This window comes from Amblyomma americanum, chromosome 10 (assembly GCF_052857255.1).
Source record: "Amblyomma americanum isolate KBUSLIRL-KWMA chromosome 10, ASM5285725v1, whole genome shotgun sequence".
In the NCBI taxonomy this organism is placed as follows: domain Eukaryota; kingdom Metazoa; phylum Arthropoda; class Arachnida; order Ixodida; family Ixodidae; genus Amblyomma; species Amblyomma americanum.
In genome coordinates this window covers 1,997,551-2,020,044 of record NC_135506.1, presented here as the reverse complement: position 1 = coordinate 2,020,044, position 22,494 = coordinate 1,997,551, and the positions used below count along the sequence as shown (strand labels likewise).

Genomic DNA, 22,494 nt, shown 5'->3' with positions numbered 1-22,494 from the left:
TGCCGCCATGTTGACTTATCTCACTGGAGTCCTTGAGCATTTGCTATGGAGCGTACGCTATGTGTGTGAAATCACTGTCCGGTTTCTTCGACAGTTTTCGCTGCATCGGAACCACCACATCCGCTTCTGGTGTTTTGACCAATCAGGTGTAGCCGCTGAGGCCAATTGTGACGGCTTCGATTGTAACACAAACTCAAAATACGGACCCCGCTTTGTACCTATTTTTCCCTCAATATTCGCCAAGTAGTTTTGCTTGAACGGCACCTGAATGGCATCATCATTGCTGGGCACCTGCTGGCAGGCGCCTGTGCGTGTTCGCATTGTCTGCCACAGATTAAGAAATTGTTCGCAATCATCCCAAACCATAACGTACTGAATATAACGCACTCTTCTAGCAGGGACATTTTAAAAATTCACCTCATCTCAAAATTTGAATCAACCGTAATCATATCATGAGATTCTACTTTAGTTTACAAGATGCCATATACTAGGAGTGTTCAAGAATGTGCAACTTTATTTGGACTGCTGAAACATCGACTTAAAGGTGCACTAAAGAGGATTTTGAGTTCGTCTTTTTTTTCATGGGAATTTGATCTAAACACTCTGAGCATTCTTAGAAACGTCAAATTATTATCACATCGCAGCAGTGCCCTAGTCGTTTGAGCGTCTGCCTCGCATGCGGGAGGTGGTGGGTTTGATCCCCAGAGCCTCTGGGTACCCACCGGTGATACAATGGGTACAAGCTCTCCCCTGCAAGCTGCTCGGCTACTTTAGGGCGAAATGCTTGGGTCTTTGACCCCACCTTGAGTAGAAGAGAAAAAAAAAAAAATCTTTGTGCCATGGTGCTCTTTGGCCACAGGTGTCCTTGCACCATAAGAATTCATCATCATCATCAAATTATTATCCTGTGTGGCCGATTTCCCTATCAAATCGTATTAAGCATCCCGGCTCCTGCCTTTTTTTAAAACTCGCAGCAGAGAGCAGGAGGAGTCAACCAACATGGTTGCCATGTCGAAAAGCATGCACGGAGTGCCTTTCAGGCAATTGCGTGGTGGCTTGCTGCTCTGCCGTTGGCGGAGTAATAAGCGGCGTGATCTTCGAAAACTTGCGGGTTCCTGGTCGGGCTATGCTTAGGCGCTGTAGATGGTCACGAGCATCACTCCTGTGGCAGCAGGTGATGCTTGCAGCTTGCTTGGGGCTTGTTATTTTGGTGGTATGTTGTCTGAACCATAAATATGTAGTGGTTTTATCAAACTATTACTTACGTCATGTCCAAAACGAGTAACAAAAGTTACTTCGGGTGTCACTGCGGGTCATAGTACTTTGACTGGCCATTGCATAGCAATGAGATTGAGTCTCGCAAAAGCTAGTTGTCCATGCGTATTTTTACTTTCGTGGCCTTAATTTTCAGCTATTTTGTTTGCGACAGAAACAATGTTTTCACAGAAACCCCCCCAAAACAAATAAAAGCGACATCAAATTGTTCAAGAATGCTCTTTAGTGCACCTTTAACAAAATTTGCTATTAATTGAATTTTTCAGCTGCAAGTTTGGCATTGTTGTAACTAGGTTTGACATACAAACAAGACATTCAGGACAAGGCAGTAAGGTAATGTAACACGAAAAACAAAGAAAAAGAAAAGACTTCACAGCAAGGAAGTATTAACAATACATTTCAGCATAGCGCAGTTAAACACATGATCTTAGACAAGGAGACTGTACTCCCAATTGTAACTTCAATAGCAGTTTGGAAATTATGGGCCCAACCCACCTCATCAAGAAGATTATTCCAGTCAAAGAACATGGGAGGGGGGGAAAATACCTGAAGATGGGATGCAGTGAGCCAGTGTCACAACACCAGACTGGACCACTGTCAAACCACTGGCTGAAGTGAGCACGCACAATCTTTTGGTTAAAGCTGCATTGCCTCACAGCCAGCAGAGCTCTAATGATTACCCTTTGACAACACTACAAGCACCACGACAGCAGCAGCACCTGACCTTCTGACGATGCCGCCACTGCAGGCAGTGTACAGCAGACTGCCGTTGGAGGTGTACCGTAGCTTCCACACAGAATTATCGCCGTGCTCGCAGAGCTTCTCCTGGACCCCGAGATCCGGGACATATCCTGACACTGTGGCTCCCCCAACCAACAGCACACCTGCACATAGCAATGAAGCTTTAACACTGCATTAGCTCCTGGGGACTTGCATATCACACTCATTTAGCTCCACTCATACACGTCTACAATCAAGCTTTGAGATTCATTTCATGTAGCCCCAATCATACTCATGCCACTCTGCATTTTAAAAGAAATTTATATCCTTCTGATTAGTGAGCTAATCCAATTTAACCTGGGAATTATTGCACTTCCAGTGATGATACTGGTAATGTGCAATTTGGAGCAGTGGAACGCCAATTTAGGAGCAGTCTGGAGCATAAAAACTTCCAATCTAGAGCACTTTGAAGCAATAAAACAATGATTTTGAGAAGCACACTGCAGCGTTTAGCTTTTAGCTTCCAGATCTCTTAGCTTGGCAAACAATGCTGAAAAAGTTTGTTGAGTGTGACGCTATACCATTAAGCTTGCCATTTTTAGCAGAGTTCCACTTGACAGATTTTCGCTTCTAAGTACTGTGCTGTATATCCCCTTCAGGCACCAATTAAAAATGCTGAAAGGAAAAATTTTTTTTGCATAAATCACCATCAGGACCAAGCAGAAATGATGTGCAAAAAATTACGCAAAAATATTCATAATTGATCATATTTTATTTGCATCCACATATGTGGACATAGCGCCTCAAAGCTACTACAAGAACGTAAAAACTGCGACATTTGCTTGCTTTTTCTAACTGATCGTTAGGCAGGTGTGAATAAATGTTCAGAGAATTATTCTTTAGTTCATGACTTATGATATAGATAAAAACAGCCGTTCTGTGACGACAGGCAGAGGAAAATTAGGCATTTCCGGCACTTAACACCGCTTTTAGATGCGCAGCCTTCACGTCGGCACCGTTGTGTAATTAACATGTTCAGAAGTTGTGGCCAATGGTTGCTTTCACCATAGGCGGTGCTTAAAGTCTTCGAGTGATCTGAGCACAGGTGAAGAGGGAGAGAGAGAAAGCACCTTGCGGCGTGTTTTACGCATGGTTTTTACAAAGAGGAGAAATTTTTAAAGGTCGTTTTTTGCTCAATTGGAGTCAGAGACCTGAAACCTGAAAATATCGCCACACTCTACCAGTGTGCTGATTGTTGTTTTGTAGCCTTGGAGCACAGTGTTGACAATTTTGCCTGGGGTGTGCACAAAGCCTGCACTAACCCTGCATCATACGTATAGTGCTTCATTTTTTAAAACAAATGGCGGAGCACCATGTTGCACCATTGAAATGAATGGTGAAGTGCAATTGCAGCAGCTTCATGAAGTTGCGTCCATTTATGATGAACACTGGCCATGAACGAAAGAGGTCAGTCAAGGTGGCAGTTGAAATGCGCATTGCAGCTATGGTACTGAGTATCACATAAAACAAATGTCCGCAGATGAGGCGCTGGCACCAAAAACCAGCGAGCGGGAACACGCCATGCGGGAGCGATTTTCATTGTGAACTTGCACGAGTTTGAAAAATTTTTTGCGCACAATGTGAAGACGACGGGCATCGCATGTGTGCAAAAAGTAGGAAAAAATCCTCCATGTGAGTCCAGCATTGCCCTGTTGTACAGACACTTCCAGATCACTCCGATGGTATACCTTAATGTGAGTCTCGTGGGAAGAATGCAGAGTGAAGCAACACTAATGCACTGTCAATGCTTCTTTTCCTTCCCTATCCCCCCCCCCCCCCCCCTCTTGTGGCCTTAAAGCAGAAAAAAATATGTGTTCTATCTCACAGCGGGTAAGAGGACTAATAAGACGTTTAGCACAGACGTACCACCACTGCTACCGAGCACAGTTGGTGTGCACACACTAACTGGCCCAAACGCAGCAGGTATGCCCGCTACTGGTGGGCACTTGGCACCAATTGGCGCCCTCAGGTTGATCTGGGCATACACACTGACGGTGCGCAGCAGCGGTACGTGCTATGCTAAAAGTCTATAATAAAAGATTTTATCGTGCCTCAACCGAACTGCGGGAAGTGATGCAATATCATTTTGCGTTGGTGCGTATTCTTCAGTGCCACAAGATATTGCCCGGGCTGCAGGCACTAACCACGAATTTCTTCGAATTAAGAAGTGTTACATAGCAAAAAGCTTGCTGCCAATCCTGTGCCACTGCATGGCTCTTAGCCTAAAGTGGACAAAAATTACTGTGGGACAGTAAAAAGAACAAAAAATAAAATGTCCCTGCCCGTGCCACGAAGTAGGCGGATTGCGCCTTGAAGCCATTTTCACCATCCGAGCGCTCGATGGTTATGGCGCTCAGCTCAGTGGTCATGGCGCAGCCGAGCGTCATAACCACTGAGCCACCACGGCGGGTCCCCTTTTACGCAACTTAAAAAAACATTAAATCCTCTTATTTTGTAAATATTTTTACCATATGAGAAGCTCCTTTAAATGTGTACACTGATGTATAAATTTTCTTCTCGGGTACTACCCATTGTCATAGTGTCATGTTTCTCTATTGTTAATATACTAATCAATATGATGTTGATGTGTGTTAATTTTTTTTTCTGCATTTTTGTACTTCTGCTGTCCTGTGATGCTTATCTGTAAATGCATTCAGTTTACTAATTACACTCAATTTCTCATAAGAGATCCTACTACTGTGTTTTACTTTGCAACTTCTTGCATTGCACCCTACAAACCCTAGTATCCTTTACATGTGTTTCATGAACATTAAAAAAAAAAGTCATGCATATCTACAGGTCCACATCTGTATATAGGTACCTACAGCACCACAAAAGATCTACTGCATGAAAAATGAAATGCCAGAGTGATATAGCAAGGAGAATAAGAATAGGAGAACAAAAGCAATTAAAGTAGAATGTGCGCTCACTGCGAAAACCGTTTTCCAGTTCCGAGCCATAGGCCTCCGGTGTTGCAGCCACAGAGTTTGCCTTGTGGCCCACGTCAAAGCTGTGCAAATATCGGCCGTCCAGTGTGGTCACCTGGACAAAGCACAGAGAGAGAAAGAATTCACAACAGAAAATGCCCCATCCAGCACTCCTGGACCTGCTGGGTAGGGACATGCTGGACGCTGGCTCTGAGATTTAAAAAAAAATGGCCAAAAAAGTTAATCTTTAAAGATGGTTGTATATGTTTAGTATATGTCCTATGCTCTCCCGAAGTTTCATTGCTGGCATTGACTGAGAAGTACTCTAAAAAATTTCTTCATGAACCGCTGCGGCTGTGCATTGCGGGGAAATGCTCGAACAATGGGAGTTTTTCTGTTACGGTCTTCTGCTTGATGTTCACCCTGTGGAGCAGGTTTCTTCACGACTGTTCTCTCTCTTTGTTTTGTTGCACTACTGGGACCATAGTGAAGGTATTGTGAATTTTATATGAAATTTTCTTTTCTTTAGATACGTCGATGGACACTGCATCGCAAACATTAAAAACTAAAATTTGTCCTTTGCAAAAAAATTCTGGGAATGCCATGGGCTGTAGTATGAGAGCAGGATTGCAATGAATGCTGAACCAGCTTTCTGCCACATTCCCTTAAAGGGAAGCTGAAGCACTTTCCGGAAAAAATGAGTTCTCTGCGTCATTTTATAGCTTTTAAAGCGCCGAAAAAGAATATCTCATTCAAAAGAGCGGAAATGAACGCAAAAAGCTGTTTTTTAGACGAAACCGCGCCTCAAGGCGCCGAGCGAACGCCGCTCTTGCCCGCGATTGGCCGGGACCATCGTGACGTCATCCACGGGGATCTCCGGCCGGCACTGACGGCGTTGCTGCGTAGCGCGTTGCTTCAGCTAGCTTTTAAGGACTAAGTTTTAGAAATTATGGATAATTCAAGCAGTGTTGAACAGTTCGGACTTTCACCATGCATGTTCGAGCCATCAACAGCTTCAGAAAACGGCGAAACCAACGACGGCGCGAAGTGCGCCGGCAGCGAAAGTCAAGTCGCGGCATTTTCACGTGTCGGAAATCTCGACTGGATGGATGGATGACAGCTTTTATTTCTACCGGAAATGGAGACCCCTTACTACTCACCGCCCCCGGCATGCAGGCCTGGAGGGCAGGGGCCGGAGCCTCTGTGACTAAAGGTAACAAAGATTTTATCTCTTCGCGGCCTCAGCCACCAGGCGGATTGGCTTGTTTCTGCCGAGCAGGTTCTTCGCTGCGCAGCAGGGGTTCCCAGCTTTCTCTGCTATCAATATCTTCGTCGACTCCGGGGTAGTCAGCGCATTCCTATATTCTTTGCTTCCGGATAACCGTGGAATCACCGGACTGTCGGAACCTAGACGAGGGCGCGCAAACCTATTCCGAAAATGTTGAGAACTATAGACTAAACAGAAAACTGGTGCCACCGGATAAGAAGCTAAGTAATAGAGAAGCGACCTCATGGCGGCGCATGCAAGCCGGAAATTCTGTTAACCCAGTATGGGCCTTTCACGTCCTACCAGGGTAACACGAAAACCAAATCTCGACTGATACGTACGTTTTGCGTAAGTGCATGCGCGTGCATATTTTTTGTGTAGGTGCATATGCAAGTGGCAATGAAAAAAAAGTAAATTTCGCCGAAACGTTGTTGTGTACCGCTGCTGCATGAAAGCCTGGCCACCAACTTCTTTCCGGCGACAGTCTGTGTGTGTCTTCTCCTGGTCCTGCGTCATTTCTTTCGCTGGTTTTTTTCTCTTGACGAACTTCTTGTAATGCCTGTAAACATGATCTAAATCAGATCACCGGCACGCTCAGATGAGTCGCGCGAGGTAAAGCATTTGTTTGTTCATTTATTTATAGTTACTTGCCTAATTACTCCCGAAGGCCTTTTAGAACTACAAAAGAATGTCAAACTGGATGAGTTGGAGTGGGTACACTGCTGTACTGCAGCGCGAAGAGGCGAGGCGGCCGGGATGAGGAAGCTCCCGTGTGCGCTTTCCTTCTTTCGCATGTTTGGGCTACAGTTCAACCATAAAACTCCCCCCCCAGCTCACCTTGCAGACGCCGTCCTCAGACAGTGACAGCACCGTGCTCTGGTGACTACGCACAAACGGCCAGCTGCTGTGCAGAAAGAGCAGGTCCCGAATGGCATGGTCGTGCAGCTGCACAATGAACAGAACCATCGCGCACTAGGGTTAGTCGTGGCTCGTGTTCTTACCGTGGTGACCAGTGAAACAAAGTGTTCTAGGTATCTTGGAGGGAGGTACTAATTCCGTGCTGACACATCTGCTATTCCAGACTGATAAGAAAAAAACACAGCTCCAAGAACTTCAACCAGCTGGACGGACCCTAAACAACTACTTAAAAGGATTGCTGAACACAAATTGAACTCTGCATTCCGATGACAAAGAAGCTACTTGCAGTGCAAATGGAGCTTTTATGGCGTATAAAAGGCCAGCAAACAAGATGCAGCTGTCACCACCACCGGCCAATTTCATAAGTACACTGGCGTGTCAACACAGTTTTTTTTTGTGTGTGTGCAAACCCCAGAGGCTAGGCTACACACACACATTCACTTCAATATGATGATCATGGAGTCCTTTTTGGTGCAGAAACCATGAATCTGAATGAAGAGCTGGGAAAATTTTCAAGTGCAACTTTCTCAGCAATAAATGCATCTTCTGATAATGGACTAACATCTACATACCCAGAAAGAGCCATAGCATCGATCTGTACTGAACACAAATGGGATGCAGTTTCCTCAGTGTCCATCTAACAGTTTTGGAAGAGCAAAAGCCATCAGTGTGGCACCAATACATGTTGAAAAGAAATGACAAACAGAAATAAACTGGGAGGACATCTGATTACCACAACCTAGCTGGGACAATGCGATAGCATGAGAACATCGTTGTGAGCTGCCATGTACGACCACACAGTTGACGGGGTTTTTCGCGTGGCAGCCACAATCCAGTCCCACCCCTAGGGGGATTTCCCCCTCTCCACTTTGGCATCTGCCAACCGTGGCAGGTCGCAGCTGGCTCCTCCATGTACCAACCATGATACGTGGCAAGTGTGTGATACTGTTCGTCCCAATGGGGCTGTTAAGCTATCGCATAAAAAGCTGTCACGCACCTACCTACTTAAGCTGTAAAACACCGAGCAAGCGCCCGCCTAAAATTTGAAGATAATCATAAAATATTGGGGGACGGGTGCTTGTTAGGTCAAGGTGTGAATATCTAGAATGCCACATGGTGGAGTGGGCCCTTGCTTCGTCCGACATCCAATCATTAAATTCAAGGTCGCTAAAAAAACAAACACGAACAAACAAAAACGGATGCGCATGGGAAGAAAATAAACAGACTCTAGCGGCAGACTGCGCCGCCTCGGCTCTTGACGTGCGCTCGAGCTGGCTACGTGGAGCCACGTGCGGAGTAGAATAAAGACAGTTGATTTCTGGTTCCCGGCCTGTTCACTTCGTCCGCATCGCGCTCCGTTAATTTGTCGGGGACTAAGTCTGTCCCTCCACAGTTTGGTGAACTCAGGCATGATATACGCGGATAACGCCGCCACAATTGCGGCGCCCAGGCCCCAGGTCCCAGTTCATACACCAGCTGCGGAGGACATCGCCAGCGTCCACATTCAGCTGCCGTCATTTTGGCCTCAGAATCCTGCCGTATGGTTTGCGCAAGTGGAGGCTGTGTTCGACCTTCGGCGCATCACTTCACAATGCATGAAGTATCTCCACGTCGTGTCGACTCTCTCCGCTGAGAAAATGAAAGAACTTGATGACGTTTTGAAGACGCCCGACCCTTCCTCCCCGTGTGATCACTTCAAGGCTATGGTCCTGGCCCGGAAGACCATCTCGGAGCACAGCCGCCTGCAGCAGTTGCTCACCACTGCTGACCTTGGCGACCATCGACCATCTCAGCTCCTCCATTGCATGCAACAGCTGCTCGAAGGCCGCCCACAGGACGTCAACAGCCCGCTACTCTGTCAGCTGATTTTTCAGCGCCTGCCTCAGGACCTCGTGGTCCTCGCGGCAGTGGTCGCGGAGTTGGCTGACCGTGTCTCGGACTACTCTGGCCTGTGTTCTGTGGCTGCAATTCCTACCGCCGCATCGTCCACTCTCATCGACCGGCAGTCAAGCCTCGAGGCTAAAATCGACCACCTCACGAGCACTGTTGCTGTACTGCGAGTGTCGATTCCTTGCCGCTACCAGCGTTCCTCTCACCAACGGTTGCACCATCATTCCAGTTCCAGTCATCGATCAAGCCCAGCCCGTGACGGGTTCTGCTGGTACCACTGCAAGTTCGGCGCTACTGCCCGACACTGCCGGCAGCTTTGCCTATGGTCGGGAAACACGATGGCAAGTCACTGATGGCGGCTGGTGATTCTGGCTCCACATCCAGCCGCCTACTATACGTCACCAACAGGATCTCAGGATGCCCCTTCCTTGTGGACACCGGTGCACCGGTTAGCGGGACAGAGACTTAGTCCCCTACAAATTAACGGAGCGTGACGCGGACGAAGCGAACAGGCCGGGAACCAGAAATCAACTGTCTTTATTCTACTCTACACGTGGCCCCACGTAGCCAGAGTGAGCGCATGTCACGAGCCGAGGCGACGCAGCACTGCTGATGATGATAGTGCCCCTACACAGACATATAATGTAACCACATGTTCGGAGATCCTCTGCGCTAGCACCACTGCGTATGGCTTACAGTTCGTTGGCTCCCCCTTTCCTATGCTCCTTTCATCACATTCACAGTTCATAGATCTTCTTTCTGGTTTGGTCTTTCGACCCTCCCAAGCTTTTCTTTGAAGACTTGACCTTGAGCTGCAGTATATCATCTGAATGACACCCTCCCCCCCGCCTTCCGTGATGAGCATCACGACAGAGATAGCAAACAATGGGGGCTTGTGCATTTTAGTATCTCTGGGGCACCAGACATAATCGCATGGGCGCTTGCTCGGTTATTTAAAAAAATTCAAAATCTGATCAAAAGGGGGGTGGGCACTTATTCAAGCATGGGCGGATACTCAGTACTTTACAGTACTTAAGCAGGCCACGTTAGAAATGTCACATTTCTAACCTCGGTCAACTTTTCTCATCCAAACCAACACAGATTCCGGAAAGACCACTCATGTGAAACCCAACTAGCTTTGTTCCTGCATGACATTCATTCCTATCTTGACCGCAATATCCCAACTGTTGCGCTATTTCTAGATTTCGAGAAAGCTTTCGATAAAGTGCCCCATTCCCGCTTTGTACTTAAAATGTCCCTGTTAAACATTCATCCTAGTGTCTTGAACTGGATTTGAAGCTTTTTAACTGACCGCATGCAATTTGTTTCCGCTAATGGCTTCTCATCATCTTACTCACACGTTCTTTCAGGAGTACCCCAAGGCACAGTTCTTGGCCCCTTGCTCTTTCTAATATACATTAACGATTTGCCTTCCACAGTAACATCTAGCATTCGCCTTTTCGCAGATGATTGCGTACTCTACCGCCCCATAACTAACGCCGAGGATGCTTACATCCTCCAAAATGACCTGGATAACATACAGCAGTGGTGCACTATGTGGCTAATGTCCCTAAATACTACAAAGACTGTGCAAATTTCTTTTCACCGCCGCCGAAATTATACTCCGCCTACTTATAAAATTAACGATACTGCCATTATTTCTGCTAACTCTTTTAAGTATCTTGGTATTAACCTCGCTAGTGACTTATCATGGTCTTGCCACATTAACCACATAATAAACTCATCTAATCGAGCAATTGGGTATCTCCGACGTAACCTGCGCATGACACCTTCTTCCTTAAAATTACTAGCTTGTAAAATATTTGTGCGACCTAAACTTGAATACGCTTGCGCAATATTTGACCCCCATCAGTCTAACCTTACCTCAGCCCTTGAATCTGTTCAGAATCAGGCCACTCGCTTTATTCTTTCAAACTACTCGCGATACTCTAGCATATCCCCCTTGAAGTTCCAACTACAACTTCCTTCTCTCGCTTCCTGTCGCCGAATTTCACGTCTCTGCCTTTATCACAGGTTTTTCCATTGTTCACCCCGTGACAGCAAGCTCATTCTACCAGTACGTCGAACACCCTGCACAGGCCATACAAACAGCGTCATCCCGTATCGTACCCGCACTACTACTTTTCAGAAATCATTTTTTGTTCACACAGCTCGCGACTGGAATGACCTTCCCTCCGACTTAGCACTAATCCCTGATCCAGCCCATTTCAAGACTTTCAAGACTGCCATCGAGGAAGCCATGTCATCGTCTTGATTCCCATGTAACATTCATTGTTAACCGCTTTTCTTGCGCCTGCTCCTCATGTAATGTCCCATCAGGGACCCTTGAGGTTCAAATAAATAAAAATAAATAAATAAGTGTGTGGCAATACATGCTGCGGCATTTGTTACTACTACACAGCACACAAATTGTACAAGATCAGACAACAGACAACATAACAAACAATAATAATAATAATAAAAAAAAACGCAGACCAGACCAGAACTCTCCAATAGCTAGTAGCTTTGAAAACAGCAGTAGCCAAAAATACCTAAGAAACATTTTCGGTTTCTCAGTTGAGATGGAAAAGCACTCACGTCATAGACAAAGTCAAGTGGCAGTGGCATCCGAAGGTCAAACAAGGTTAGTCCCTGCAAAACAAAAAAGCAGAGACAATAAAGAAAAAAAAAAGAATGTTCAAAGCATAATGAGTGAAATTTCTAGCTGAACACAGGAGCAAAGAGCCAATTCTTACTCAAGCGAACAATACACAAATGAGCTAGGCTTTATATGCACCTTCCCATTGGCAGAGCTGCAGACGGCCATGTTGGGGCAGATGGGGTCGGCCGCCAAGCTTGCCCTCTCTCTTGTGTCATAGGCACCTGCCAATGGAGACAGCGCCGAAATAAGCCTCGCTCTTGAACATGACAGTACATAAATTAACCTCTGCAGTGGTTAAAGCGTTCATCTACCGAGTCGGAGTATCCAGGCTCGAACCCGACTGTGGTGGCTGAGTTTTGATGGAGCCGAAACGCAAAGAGGTGCCTGTGTGCTGCTGTGCAATGTGCAAGATCCCCAGCTGGTCGAAATTACTCCTGAGCCCTCCACTACGGCATCTCTTCCTTCCTGTCTTCTTTCACTCCCTCCTTTATCCCTTCCCTTGCCAGGGTGTACACTGAGATATGCAAGAGGGTTACTGCTTCATTGCCTTTCCTCAAAATCTATTTTCAATTTCAATGTCTAAAGAAAACTGGTCCTGCTATTCTTGAGAAACACTTTCAAGCCATGTGTTGAAAATATGGGCAAATACCTTTCTAACTGCATCCTCTTCATGTTATATTTTGTAGCGATAGCTACAGCTACATTAGCATTTCGAGCCTTCAGCGTCACCGCCACCCTATGGCTGCGCCGCCACACTGTCACGTGGTTGGTCCCGTGGTGCGGAGCGGCTGCTGGCGGCATGGCGCCATGGCTGATCACGTGGTTCGTCACGTGACCAGCCACGTGGTGCAGAGCAGCTGCTGCTGCCGGCGGTGCGGCGCGCCGGCGAAACCGAGCTGCCACAGCTGTGCGCACGCACCGAGTCAAGTGGGACGAAGATGAAGAAGGAACGCCCAGCGAAACGGGGCGGCGAAAGACTGATATTGCAGTTCAACTGAGCAAGTTCCACTCAGCCAGCTGTAGCTATCGCATCACTCCAGGTTTTAACCAAAGCTAAACCACCACCAATTTTTTTCATTGAAGATGCAGATTGGAGTAATGCGTTAAAGGAGTATGGGCACCTAATTTTTGGTTGCGTGTTCCCTTCTTTGTAACGATACAAAATGCATTACAGTCAAACTCAATTATATCAAGCCCAGTTACATCGAATTATACTTTTCATCCAATAATTTCTGAGCACCATAAAGTTACAACGTAAATGTGTAGAAAAATGTACGGCTACAACGTGCAAAAATTAGCCATCACATCCAAGAGATCGAACTTCGGGCAACAACACCAGACGACTCAAGAATTTTGGCTTTCACTCAACATATCTTGGGGGTTACCTTCCCTGCAGGTCTGCTCGAACTTCGGACAACCACATCAGCTCAAAAAGTGGCCATCCCTCAGCACATCTCCGGAAGTTAGCCTTTCTGCATGGGCCAGCGGTTGAGCCGGAAACTCTGTCTCCGAATCAAGCAGATAACAGAAGAAGCCCGACATTACATGGCCGAGCTGCATAGCAAAACTGGGTCCAGTTTTGCGCTTCGCTCAAGGGCACACGAGTACGGCACAGACATGGGCCATCCTGCGTTGCTTGATCAAGCCCAATAAGGCACAGTTGGCAACCAGACACACGCTACAAGAAATAGCTCATAATTCCCCGGAAACGATCAGGGTCTCATAGATGCCCTAAAAACCTGATACCTGGGTGGAAACTTGGTGTGATCCTGCCTCCTAAAATACGAAAGGGAACAGAGACCAGAACTAGACGCTCCGATCACGAAGGAAGAAGTGTATGTCGCAGTGAGAACCTCCCAGCGCAACACTGCTCCCGAGGCTGACAAAATAACCAACGGCATGATTCGACATCCGAGCCCGACGCAAATCCACAGCCTGACCGAATACCTGATTGAAGAACTCTGGAGCAAGGGCCACGTACCGAAGGAGTGGAAACTGCAGAAATCGTGACCATTCCAATACCCGGCAAGAAGCCCGCGATCGATGCACTGAGTCCCATCTCACTAACTTTGTGCCTTGGCAAGCTGTACAAGAGTCATCCAAGCTCACCTCCAAAACTACATAGAGGATAATGACCTGTTCCTGCACACCATGCTGGGCTTCAGGCCGGGACTCTGCACAAGAACACCTCCTGCTCACACTCGACCTGAAGGGGGCCTTTGACAACAACCCTCACGAGGCCATACTCAAGGGACTGAATGACATCAGCTGCGAGGAACACATCTTCGATTATGTCAAATTGTTCCAGACGGCAACCACTGGAACAGGCCAGACTCAATCGTACTAGATCGAGGTGGAGAACGAAGGCGTGCTGCAAAGGTCCCCGATTCCTCTTTAACATCGTTATGCTGGTGCTGAACAAAGAGCTGCGGAAGATCCTGGACCTGGGTTATGCCCTGTTCGGCAAAGACATCATGTGCTAGGCCACCAAGGGCTCTCTCACCTCTGATCCAGAAGGCCGCGACGGCCGTGGAGAAATTTGTGGCCGCAAGCGCGATGCGTTGCACGCCCGAAAAGTACAAGGTGGTCAGGGTGCACGGAGGAGAAATCTACAAGCTCCATAGACCTTTACCTAGAGGGCCAGAAGATCCCAGGGAGTAACAAGACCAGGATTCTGGGTTTCTAGGTCCAGAGCAACTCGAAAGCCTTCCACACCGTACAAACCCTAAGGTCCGCCACGAACCAGATCTTGCAGATGATCAAGAGAATAACAAGAACACATTCCGCCTCATTCAGGCCCCGGTGATCAGCAGAGTGACGGGCGGCATGCCGTATCACCACCACTCAATAAACACGCACGACCAAGAACAAGTCGAGCAATTATCAGAGGCACATACAAAACGACGCTGGGTCTCCATGTCACCCCGTCGAACGAGAAGTTAGCGGACCTCGGTATCCATACCTTCACTGAGTTGTCGGATGCGGTTCGGGCTTCGCAAAAGGCCAGCCTGCAGAACACGGCGGTGGGCAGAGCAATCCTTTACCAGACCGGAACAGTAAGGGAGCTTCGCGCTCTCGATGGGTAACAATCGCTCCCGCCAGAGGTCAAAAGCAGGATCAATGTGAGCCCCATCCCAAACCACATGAACCATTCTCTCCACGAAAATCAGCGCAAGGCTCGCATTGACCGACAGAGGCTACAATTCAAGGGCGACCTGCACGTAACATACGTGGACGTGGCGGCATACCCCGAAGGGGGTCTTTGCAGCAGCCGCCGTGAACAGCAGAGACAACTCCTTGACCTCCGTGACCTCCGTCAGTACAGAGAGCCCAGCTGCGGCTGAAACCATAGCCACAGCGCTAGTCATAAAGCACCACGACAGGGTGGGCAGGGCACTTCACGTCGTCACCGACCCGCAACAGGCCTGCCAGAACTTTACCAGCGGGTGAACGCTGCTGGCAGCTCAGATCCTGGGCACGAAGCTGGAAGAATACCATCAAATCACATGGATGCTGGGCCACGTGGGACTGGCGGGGAATGAAAAGGGTGAACTCCTTAGCTCGAGCGTTAACCAACCGAGTGGGGCAAAACGAATCATTCGACCACTCCCCACCCTTTACCTTCGTGCCCCAGCCATTCAGTTACTGCTAATGCCTCGAGATCCAGTGGCTGTAGGATTTATCCTGCCGCTCACAAAAAGCTCACAAAAAGCTCAGCATTGATGACGCCATAGCTCTAACACTTATTCAAACAAACACATTCCCAAACCTACACAGATACAGCAAGATGTACCCATCACAGGGACAGGCAAGGAGGTGCGGAATCACGGGGGGCCGGAACAGTCTGTGGCGCCAAACTTGGCCGAAGAAGAAGAAGCCCTAGTGGGCGTGGTAGGGCTTCATCCAGGCGACGTGTACGATTTCAGATGCCGCCTGCCACCTGGAGGAGCGAACAGACTCTTGCGGGGGCACTTCGTAGTCAGTGTCACTAAGTTGTTTACGCAGTACCTCGTAGGGGTTGAAGTAGCGGCGCAGAAGCTTCTCGGAGAGATCCCGTAGGCGGATTGGGGTAAGCCACCGATCGGTGATGAAGGGTGTAGCGTTGAGCATTGCTTTCTTGCTGGGTACGGGTTCGCTGTCGAACTAGCTGGCGGGCGGCCTCTGTGTGCCGAATGAACTGTTCAGCACCGAAGTGTGGCCTTGCAGTAGAGCATCTGCCTCACATTCGGAAGGTGCTGGGTTCGATTCCCAGTGCCGCTGGGCTAACCATAGGTTTTTTAATGGGTATGAGATTTCTCCCGCCTGGTGCTCGGCTCTTCTACGATGAGATGCTTGGAAAAAGAATCTTAGACCAAAAACGTAATATTGCAATATCGGGGAGTCCGCCCCTGGTGCGCCGACATGTCCCACACTCTTGCGCATTTCATGGGAGTGTGGGTGCAAACCCCAACACTTAAAGACGCCTGGCACATCATTTAATCGGTGGGAGGTACAGCTGTCTGGCTATACCCTGGCGGGACAAGAAGCGCTCGTCCAGCAAGTTCGTTGAGCAGCCATGGCCAGTGGAGTCCTGGAATGACGAAGCCACCCACTTGAACACTCGAATGAGATCAATAATCTCATTAGTTCCAATAAATGTTTCTCCTCCTCCTGACTGAACAGCCCCTGCAGAACCTGAGGACTGGAAGAAATCTAAAAATTGACCTCTTAGGTGCCCTGCCTATGCCGAGTGGATCGTAGAATTATGTTAAAAATGAAACTATACAGAACTGCTTCTGAAATTCTGGTCGCTGCTTTCCTGGAAAAGATGGAGCAAATTCTTTGTCGCGTGAGCTTGACGAAGCCGTTGCAGGTGTTGATGACTTGTGGAACCAGTTGTCTGAATTTCCTGGTGATATTTGTGACGGGGCAGCCACAGGCGGCTGTTTCTGTGGATGATGACAATGAGACCGCGGGAGAGCTTGCAGACAAAGACGTCATTGATGATGTTGCGAATAACCAGGACACGACTGATGCAAATTGTGACGAGAACTAGTGAGAACCTGTGACAACGTGCTTCATGTGCTCAGCTTGGTTTGTCGCTATTACACGTCGACAGAAGGCTGCGGTCTGAGCCGTCGATAACTTTAAAAAATGTGTTCTCTCCCAGGCAATGAAGAGGAAGAAACAAAAAACTTCACCACTATTTTGCTTGGTAATATGCACGCAGTAAGCAGCTATTATAGAAATACATATTTTTTCATCTCAATGTGCTTGTATATTGTTTAACTGACTGCTACTTTTAATCAAATTACAAGTTATATCAAACTTGTGGGCATTTCCTTTGCGAGTTTGATGTGTGCAGGTTTGACTGTAGTATACATAAATACCATGCGGTATTCGGCTACAGCCATTAAATGATTAATAATCGAAATTCTCTCTCATGCTCTTTCGGTTTCAATAGCAGAGTGATGGCTGTGACGTCAAAGGTCTGTATAGGTCACGGGAGGAATGAAAACACAGCAATGTCGTTTTAATACGCTACGATGCTAAAGACAGCCTGCCCCAATAGCTGGAATGACAAGGAATGGAGAAGCAGCACCTATATTGCAGTTTTTTCATGCACTGACCTGATGTCACACAGCTGTTGAAACCAAAACCAAAACAGCACGAGAGAAAAACCTGACTATATATTATTTAGCGCTCATAGGCAAATACCACGTGGTGATCCATATACAGTAATGTCTTAAGCATCTTTGTGAAGAAGTAAACGAGACACCAAAATTAGGTGCATATCCTCCTTTAGCCACTCAGAATGGGTGCAAAAACCACAAAGTACATAAAAACTTGTGTTCATAGTTAATTCTGCTCAATTTTCTAGCAAGCTCCTGTAGAAGGCTACCTAATAGCATTTAGTTGATTTGAGTTTCAACCTAGAAAACTGCAATGCATTTCATAAAAAGAAGAGCACCTCTCAAGTAAAAAAAAAATAGTTCTTGCCAAAATAACACTAAGGTAGTTTACTGTTCACTTATTTAATGAGACTCTCAGAAGAGAAACTACAAAAGTTTTCTGCAGATCAGCTTGCTATTTCTTTGCGAAGTCACAAGGTAAGCGGAACCAAGGTATATATTAGACTTTTCTGCAGCTTGCAGAGCATCATTTGTTTCAACACCCCAGGTTGACGCAACATAGATACAACAGAATCATGCAATAGCATAGCTGAACATCCCGAAGTACCAAAGAAATGAAACACTTTATTTTTATTTGGGCAACTTCTGTGCAGCCAGGCAGAAATACTCACGAAAAAAAGAGCAAACTCTTACGTTGACAAAGTATTTTCATGCGTGAGACAGCCATTCACATGGAGTGCAGACCCCGGGCTATGTGCCAGGGTGTTCTCACGAAGGCATGGCTGCAAGCCGTATTGACTGTTAGCATAACTATCTCTCACTGAAATGGCTCCAGGCAATGGTATTTTGCTTCTGTTACGATGCTCCCACTTCAGTAGGCAGAGTAGAAGGTAGTTAAAATATGCCTGACTAACAGTATTGAAACAAGTGAAGACATTCAAGCAAAAAACAAAATCATAGATAAAAGCAAAGAACCTTCACTTTTCAGTGATTTTAAAGAAAGCATGGCATCTGTCAGAAATCACTGCAAGCTAGAAGAGCACTAGTGTACCAGTGAGAAGCTGGTGCATTTCATTACCGCTGCAATATTAATGTGCACTCTGAAAGTGGGTGCACGTGTAAAGAGCATCGCTCTATACAGGACCCCCAGTGATACAGTTGCACACCCCCGTAGGTACCATGAGCATCAGTTTGAGCAAAGTTACAGCAGAGGAATGACAACCGAGAGTAGCCACTCACAGTTGTCGTAGGTCATAACTTGCTCCCCGCGCTCCACGTCTATCACAGCCAACCTCCTGGCTGTGGTGGCTGCAAGAATCTGCACACAGCAAGCAACACATCAATCAGCCCCGCAAACTGTCATTTCTTCACTGCAAGGTATTTTCGATATCGTCAAGACAATAACGCACTTGGATGACTACTAGCGTATTCAATTCAGTACTGTATTTAGAATTCTGTTCAGCACTTCTAAAACTGCACCTCGGCTCAAAGCGTTATGCTATTTATATGCTGTAAGGTTCTGGTAGTGGCTTCAGTAACCTGACTGACTTGATTATAAGTACGGCTTAAATGCGAACATAGCTCTTGGAAGCAAGCTATGCTAGAAAGGAGACACCTGGTACTCAAAACAATCAGCAGCACGGCTACACTAGACGCATTACAGCTGTGAATTTCATCTAAAGTTGTAAAAGGAAGCACAGGGCTTACTTTAGCAAATGAAGGCATTATACGAACAATACGCACAGCAAACATGTTAAGCAGTTTCTGTCCACTGCACAGTAAACGGCCCCCAAAACGATGCAAAATATGTCTCTTGGAACTTACACGTGAGCCATCACTGGTGAAACGTACTGCATTGATGTTCCGTGTCATGCCCACAGATGCAACCTGGTGGTGAAACATAATCTATACACATCAAACATGCACACCCATGATTAGCGCTAAGGAGTACAGGGTCATGCCTACTTATGGTGAACATTCGGGCGTGTGACTGCACTCTTCGGAGTGCGACATGGCTGCGCATCAAAGCAAAGTGGCACAGGTGCACACATTGGCGCTCTGAAAGGTGCAGCCACACATTAACGTGTTCACCCAAAGTGTGGAAAACCCTGCACATTCTATTAAAGGGTCCTTGAAAAGGGTGTTTGAGGTTGGCTATAAAATGCTCGCATTATGTAGAGTACAGGCCAACAAGCGTTCACGCCGCGTACAAGACCTCAAAAGCAAGCTGATAATTTACAATACAATTCCTAAAACACTCGCTTCCGCGCCTAGCAGCGACCCTACAGTGCCGGGCTTTCGCCCGAATCCACGCTCGTTACGTCATGTAGCGCTCGTTACGTCAGCAGCAAACTGCTAGCATTGGTTCGCGCGCATTGGCAGCCAGCGGAGGGGGCGAGTGCGAGGGGCCAGCGGAGGAGCGCCGACATTTCAGCGTGCAAAAAAGTGATGAGAGGAGAGGAAAAGATGCGAAGACGCGGAAATTCAAATTTTGACTACTGATAACTCAGAAGTGCTTGCTGTTGGGCTAGTTGGTTCATCATAAAGTTGAATGGCGCAAGGGAACAAACACAGGAAGACACAGAGGCAGAAAGAGGCGCTCTTTCTGTCTCTGTGTCTTCCTGTGTTCGTTCCCTTGCGCCATTCAACTTTAAGATAACTCAGCTTCCACAAAACGCATCTAAAAAATTCTTGCTGGAGGATATTTGTGAAGCGGCGTCCTTAGAATCCTAGGCATATCACGTCTTTGTTGAGGCCCCCTTTCACAGTCCCTTTACGTCGCCACTGAAGGATGCTTGAGAGCGAAAAGTAGGTCACTATAAAGATATATTTTCAGTTTACTTGTTTCACTCAAAAGGCTAAAGATACTATGCCAAGACGGAAGAGTGTACATTTCCTCCTAATTGTATGAATGCTCTCAGTTGCTTCTAATCAGTTTTAACTAGAACCTGTTCAGGAAAGAACTGGAAGACATTAGTAACAAAAGCAAGGTAAGGCACTCTTCTTTTCTAGTAAAAGCTTATTGTGACAGTCTCTAGATTTCCCCAGTGCTGAATGGGTAGGGCAAGTGAAGGATTAAGGAAGCTGATAAGGGTTATGGAAAAGTGATAGATAAGGAGGCAGCCAAAAATTGCTTCACCTGATAGCACATGAGCAGCTCCATGTGTTGTGCTGTGTAAAGGTTGACTTTCCCATCATAGGCACCAGAGCAGAACAGGTACCTGTCCTGTAGGTATAAAAACAAATATTTAATGAGACGAACAAAGTGAAAATAACTGCTCAAAACTTCGATGTTGCTGCTGGGATGGTTTGCATTCCACAGGTCATACTTCAATGCAATAAAAACGGCAACAACAAAGAAGCTACCCACACAGGGTGAGATTTCAAAACAGAAGTCGGTTGAAAATCGGAATACACAGAACAGAACAATCAGCACAGCGCCTGTGTTTCCTCTCCATTTTCGTCTCAAGATTTACCCTTAATAAAGTGTTTTACATGTTGCGAGTGTAATTACGTTAATATTCTTTATATGCCACGGCATCGAGGTCGACTATTCTCGATTGAGACACAAATTCTGCAAAGACAGTGTAAGATAATACGTTTGCCTTCATTTTTTTGTTTTCGGATTCTGCTTTTTTTCCCGCAGCGCATACGTAGTAACGCAGGTACAGTGGAAAGTGCAAGGATGTTTCAGAAGCTGGAAGAAGTACGCGCAGCTATGTTTCAAAACCTCGCAAACGGGCCATCTGCGCAGCATTTATATTAAAAAAAAGGGGGCAAAACAGAAACAAAAATAAGCAATCTTATCAAACGCGAACAAGCCCGTTGGCGCTGACTGCTGCCGTTGTCGTGAGGAACGGCACGAAAAAGTTCCGTCAGATTCGACGAAGGTGCAGCAAGTTCACTGTCCGTAGATTATACGTCACACAGAACGGTGCGCGTTGTCAGCTCTGCAAACAGCTGACCCACCGAAAGCAACGCAGGTAGCCTCCTTACCCTGGGACTGAAGGACACAGCACGAACGCTACCTTGGTGGTACCGAAGAAAAACGGGAGACCCCTCCTTCTGCATCGTTCGCTGTGCCGCCGGAGGGGCTTCCCAAGGCCCTTACGTGATGACAGACAACAGCACCAGCTGACAACGCTCCCCAGGACCTGCGCGCTCCGTCAGAGTCATGTCGATTCGGCAAGGGCGGCAAGCACGCGCATGTTTGTACGCAGTCCCAACCAGTCCAGCAGTACGGCGCCGTGGGCACGGTGGCACGAGCGCTAGAGGCAAGGTGCGAGCGCCAACGCCACACGGGCCGCGTCTTCATTGCGCAAATGTCCAGCGGGGTCTCGGAACGATCGCGTCGAAGACATCCTCCTCGGCAGGCAGGCGGAACGATGCATACCTTGCGCTCGGCACCAAACTAGGTGCGACACTTCGAGGGGAGGGAGGGCTTGTCAACACATGACGACGAGTTGACGGCAAAAAACCGTTTCTAACCTGCTCAAACACAGATGCTCACTCCTGCGACACAAATCATACACACATGACATGAACACAGCAGACATAGCTTCAGCGGCTAGAGTAAACACGCTACGGTTACTACGATAGAGCAAAGCTAGTGAAGCAAAACGAGGTGGAAATGGCCTCCTCGGAAAGTGTTTATGGCAATGAGGCCAACTTGACTAACTGCATAATGGGTTTTCTCTGACCAGTTCCTTTGGCAAGATACCTCTAGAATAACCATGATAGCAGTACTACGCAGTACCTGGGTACCTGATGGTGGCACAAAATCGGCAGGCTCAATTTTTTTTTAGGCCTGGGTAACTGTTTGCTGCCGCCATGCAGCAGCACCGAAGCGTCAGATTAGGTGACCAAGCGCGCCCTATTTGAACGATTGGGCTGCAACACGCAGATACCTACTAATACAGCTAGTCACAAGCAAGGCTCCAAATGTGCTTCATTATCTAGTCGGCGACTGCAACCATCCCATTATAGATTGGTAACCTTCAGTGCTTAAAGTCTGGCTCCATAGCAGGACAGGCGGATAGGGAAATAAAGCCGGAGAGAGAGAAAGCGGCTGGCGGCCTGTTAAGCACATTGTTTTACACGAAGGTGAGAAATCATTTTTAAAGGTCATTGTATGATAATTTTAAGACACAGACTTCAACACAG

The 22,494-nt window shown here is 47.2% G+C and overlaps 1 protein-coding gene across 5 annotated transcripts in view; it reads right to left on the bottom strand.

Annotated features, from left to right (window-relative positions):
- Positions 1-22,112, bottom strand: part of LOC144106982 (uncharacterized) — a 28,751-nt gene extending 6,639 nt beyond the window's left edge. For 2 of the 5 annotated variants that reach the window (XM_077639956.1, XM_077639957.1), the window contains exons 1-9: positions 21,328-22,112; positions 20,471-20,557; positions 19,156-19,218; positions 18,571-18,649; positions 11,855-11,940; positions 11,656-11,709; positions 7,087-7,194; positions 4,986-5,097; positions 2,000-2,159 (exon numbers count right to left, since the gene is read on the bottom strand). In XM_077639956.1, the coding sequence (XP_077496082.1) occupies positions 2,000-2,159; positions 4,986-5,097; positions 7,087-7,194; positions 11,656-11,709; positions 11,855-11,940; positions 18,571-18,649; positions 19,156-19,218; positions 20,471-20,557; positions 21,328-21,402 (824 nt within the window). In that variant the 5' untranslated portion in view covers positions 21,403-22,112. Of the gene's footprint in view, positions 1-1,999; positions 2,160-4,985; positions 5,098-6,688; positions 6,809-7,086; positions 7,195-11,655; positions 11,710-11,854; positions 11,941-18,570; positions 18,650-19,155; positions 19,219-20,470; positions 20,558-21,327 lie in introns of all 5 variants that reach the window. The other 3 variants (XR_013309174.1, XM_077639953.1, XM_077639955.1) reach the window with 3 other exon arrangements.
- Positions 22,113-22,494: the final 382 nt, after the last annotated feature.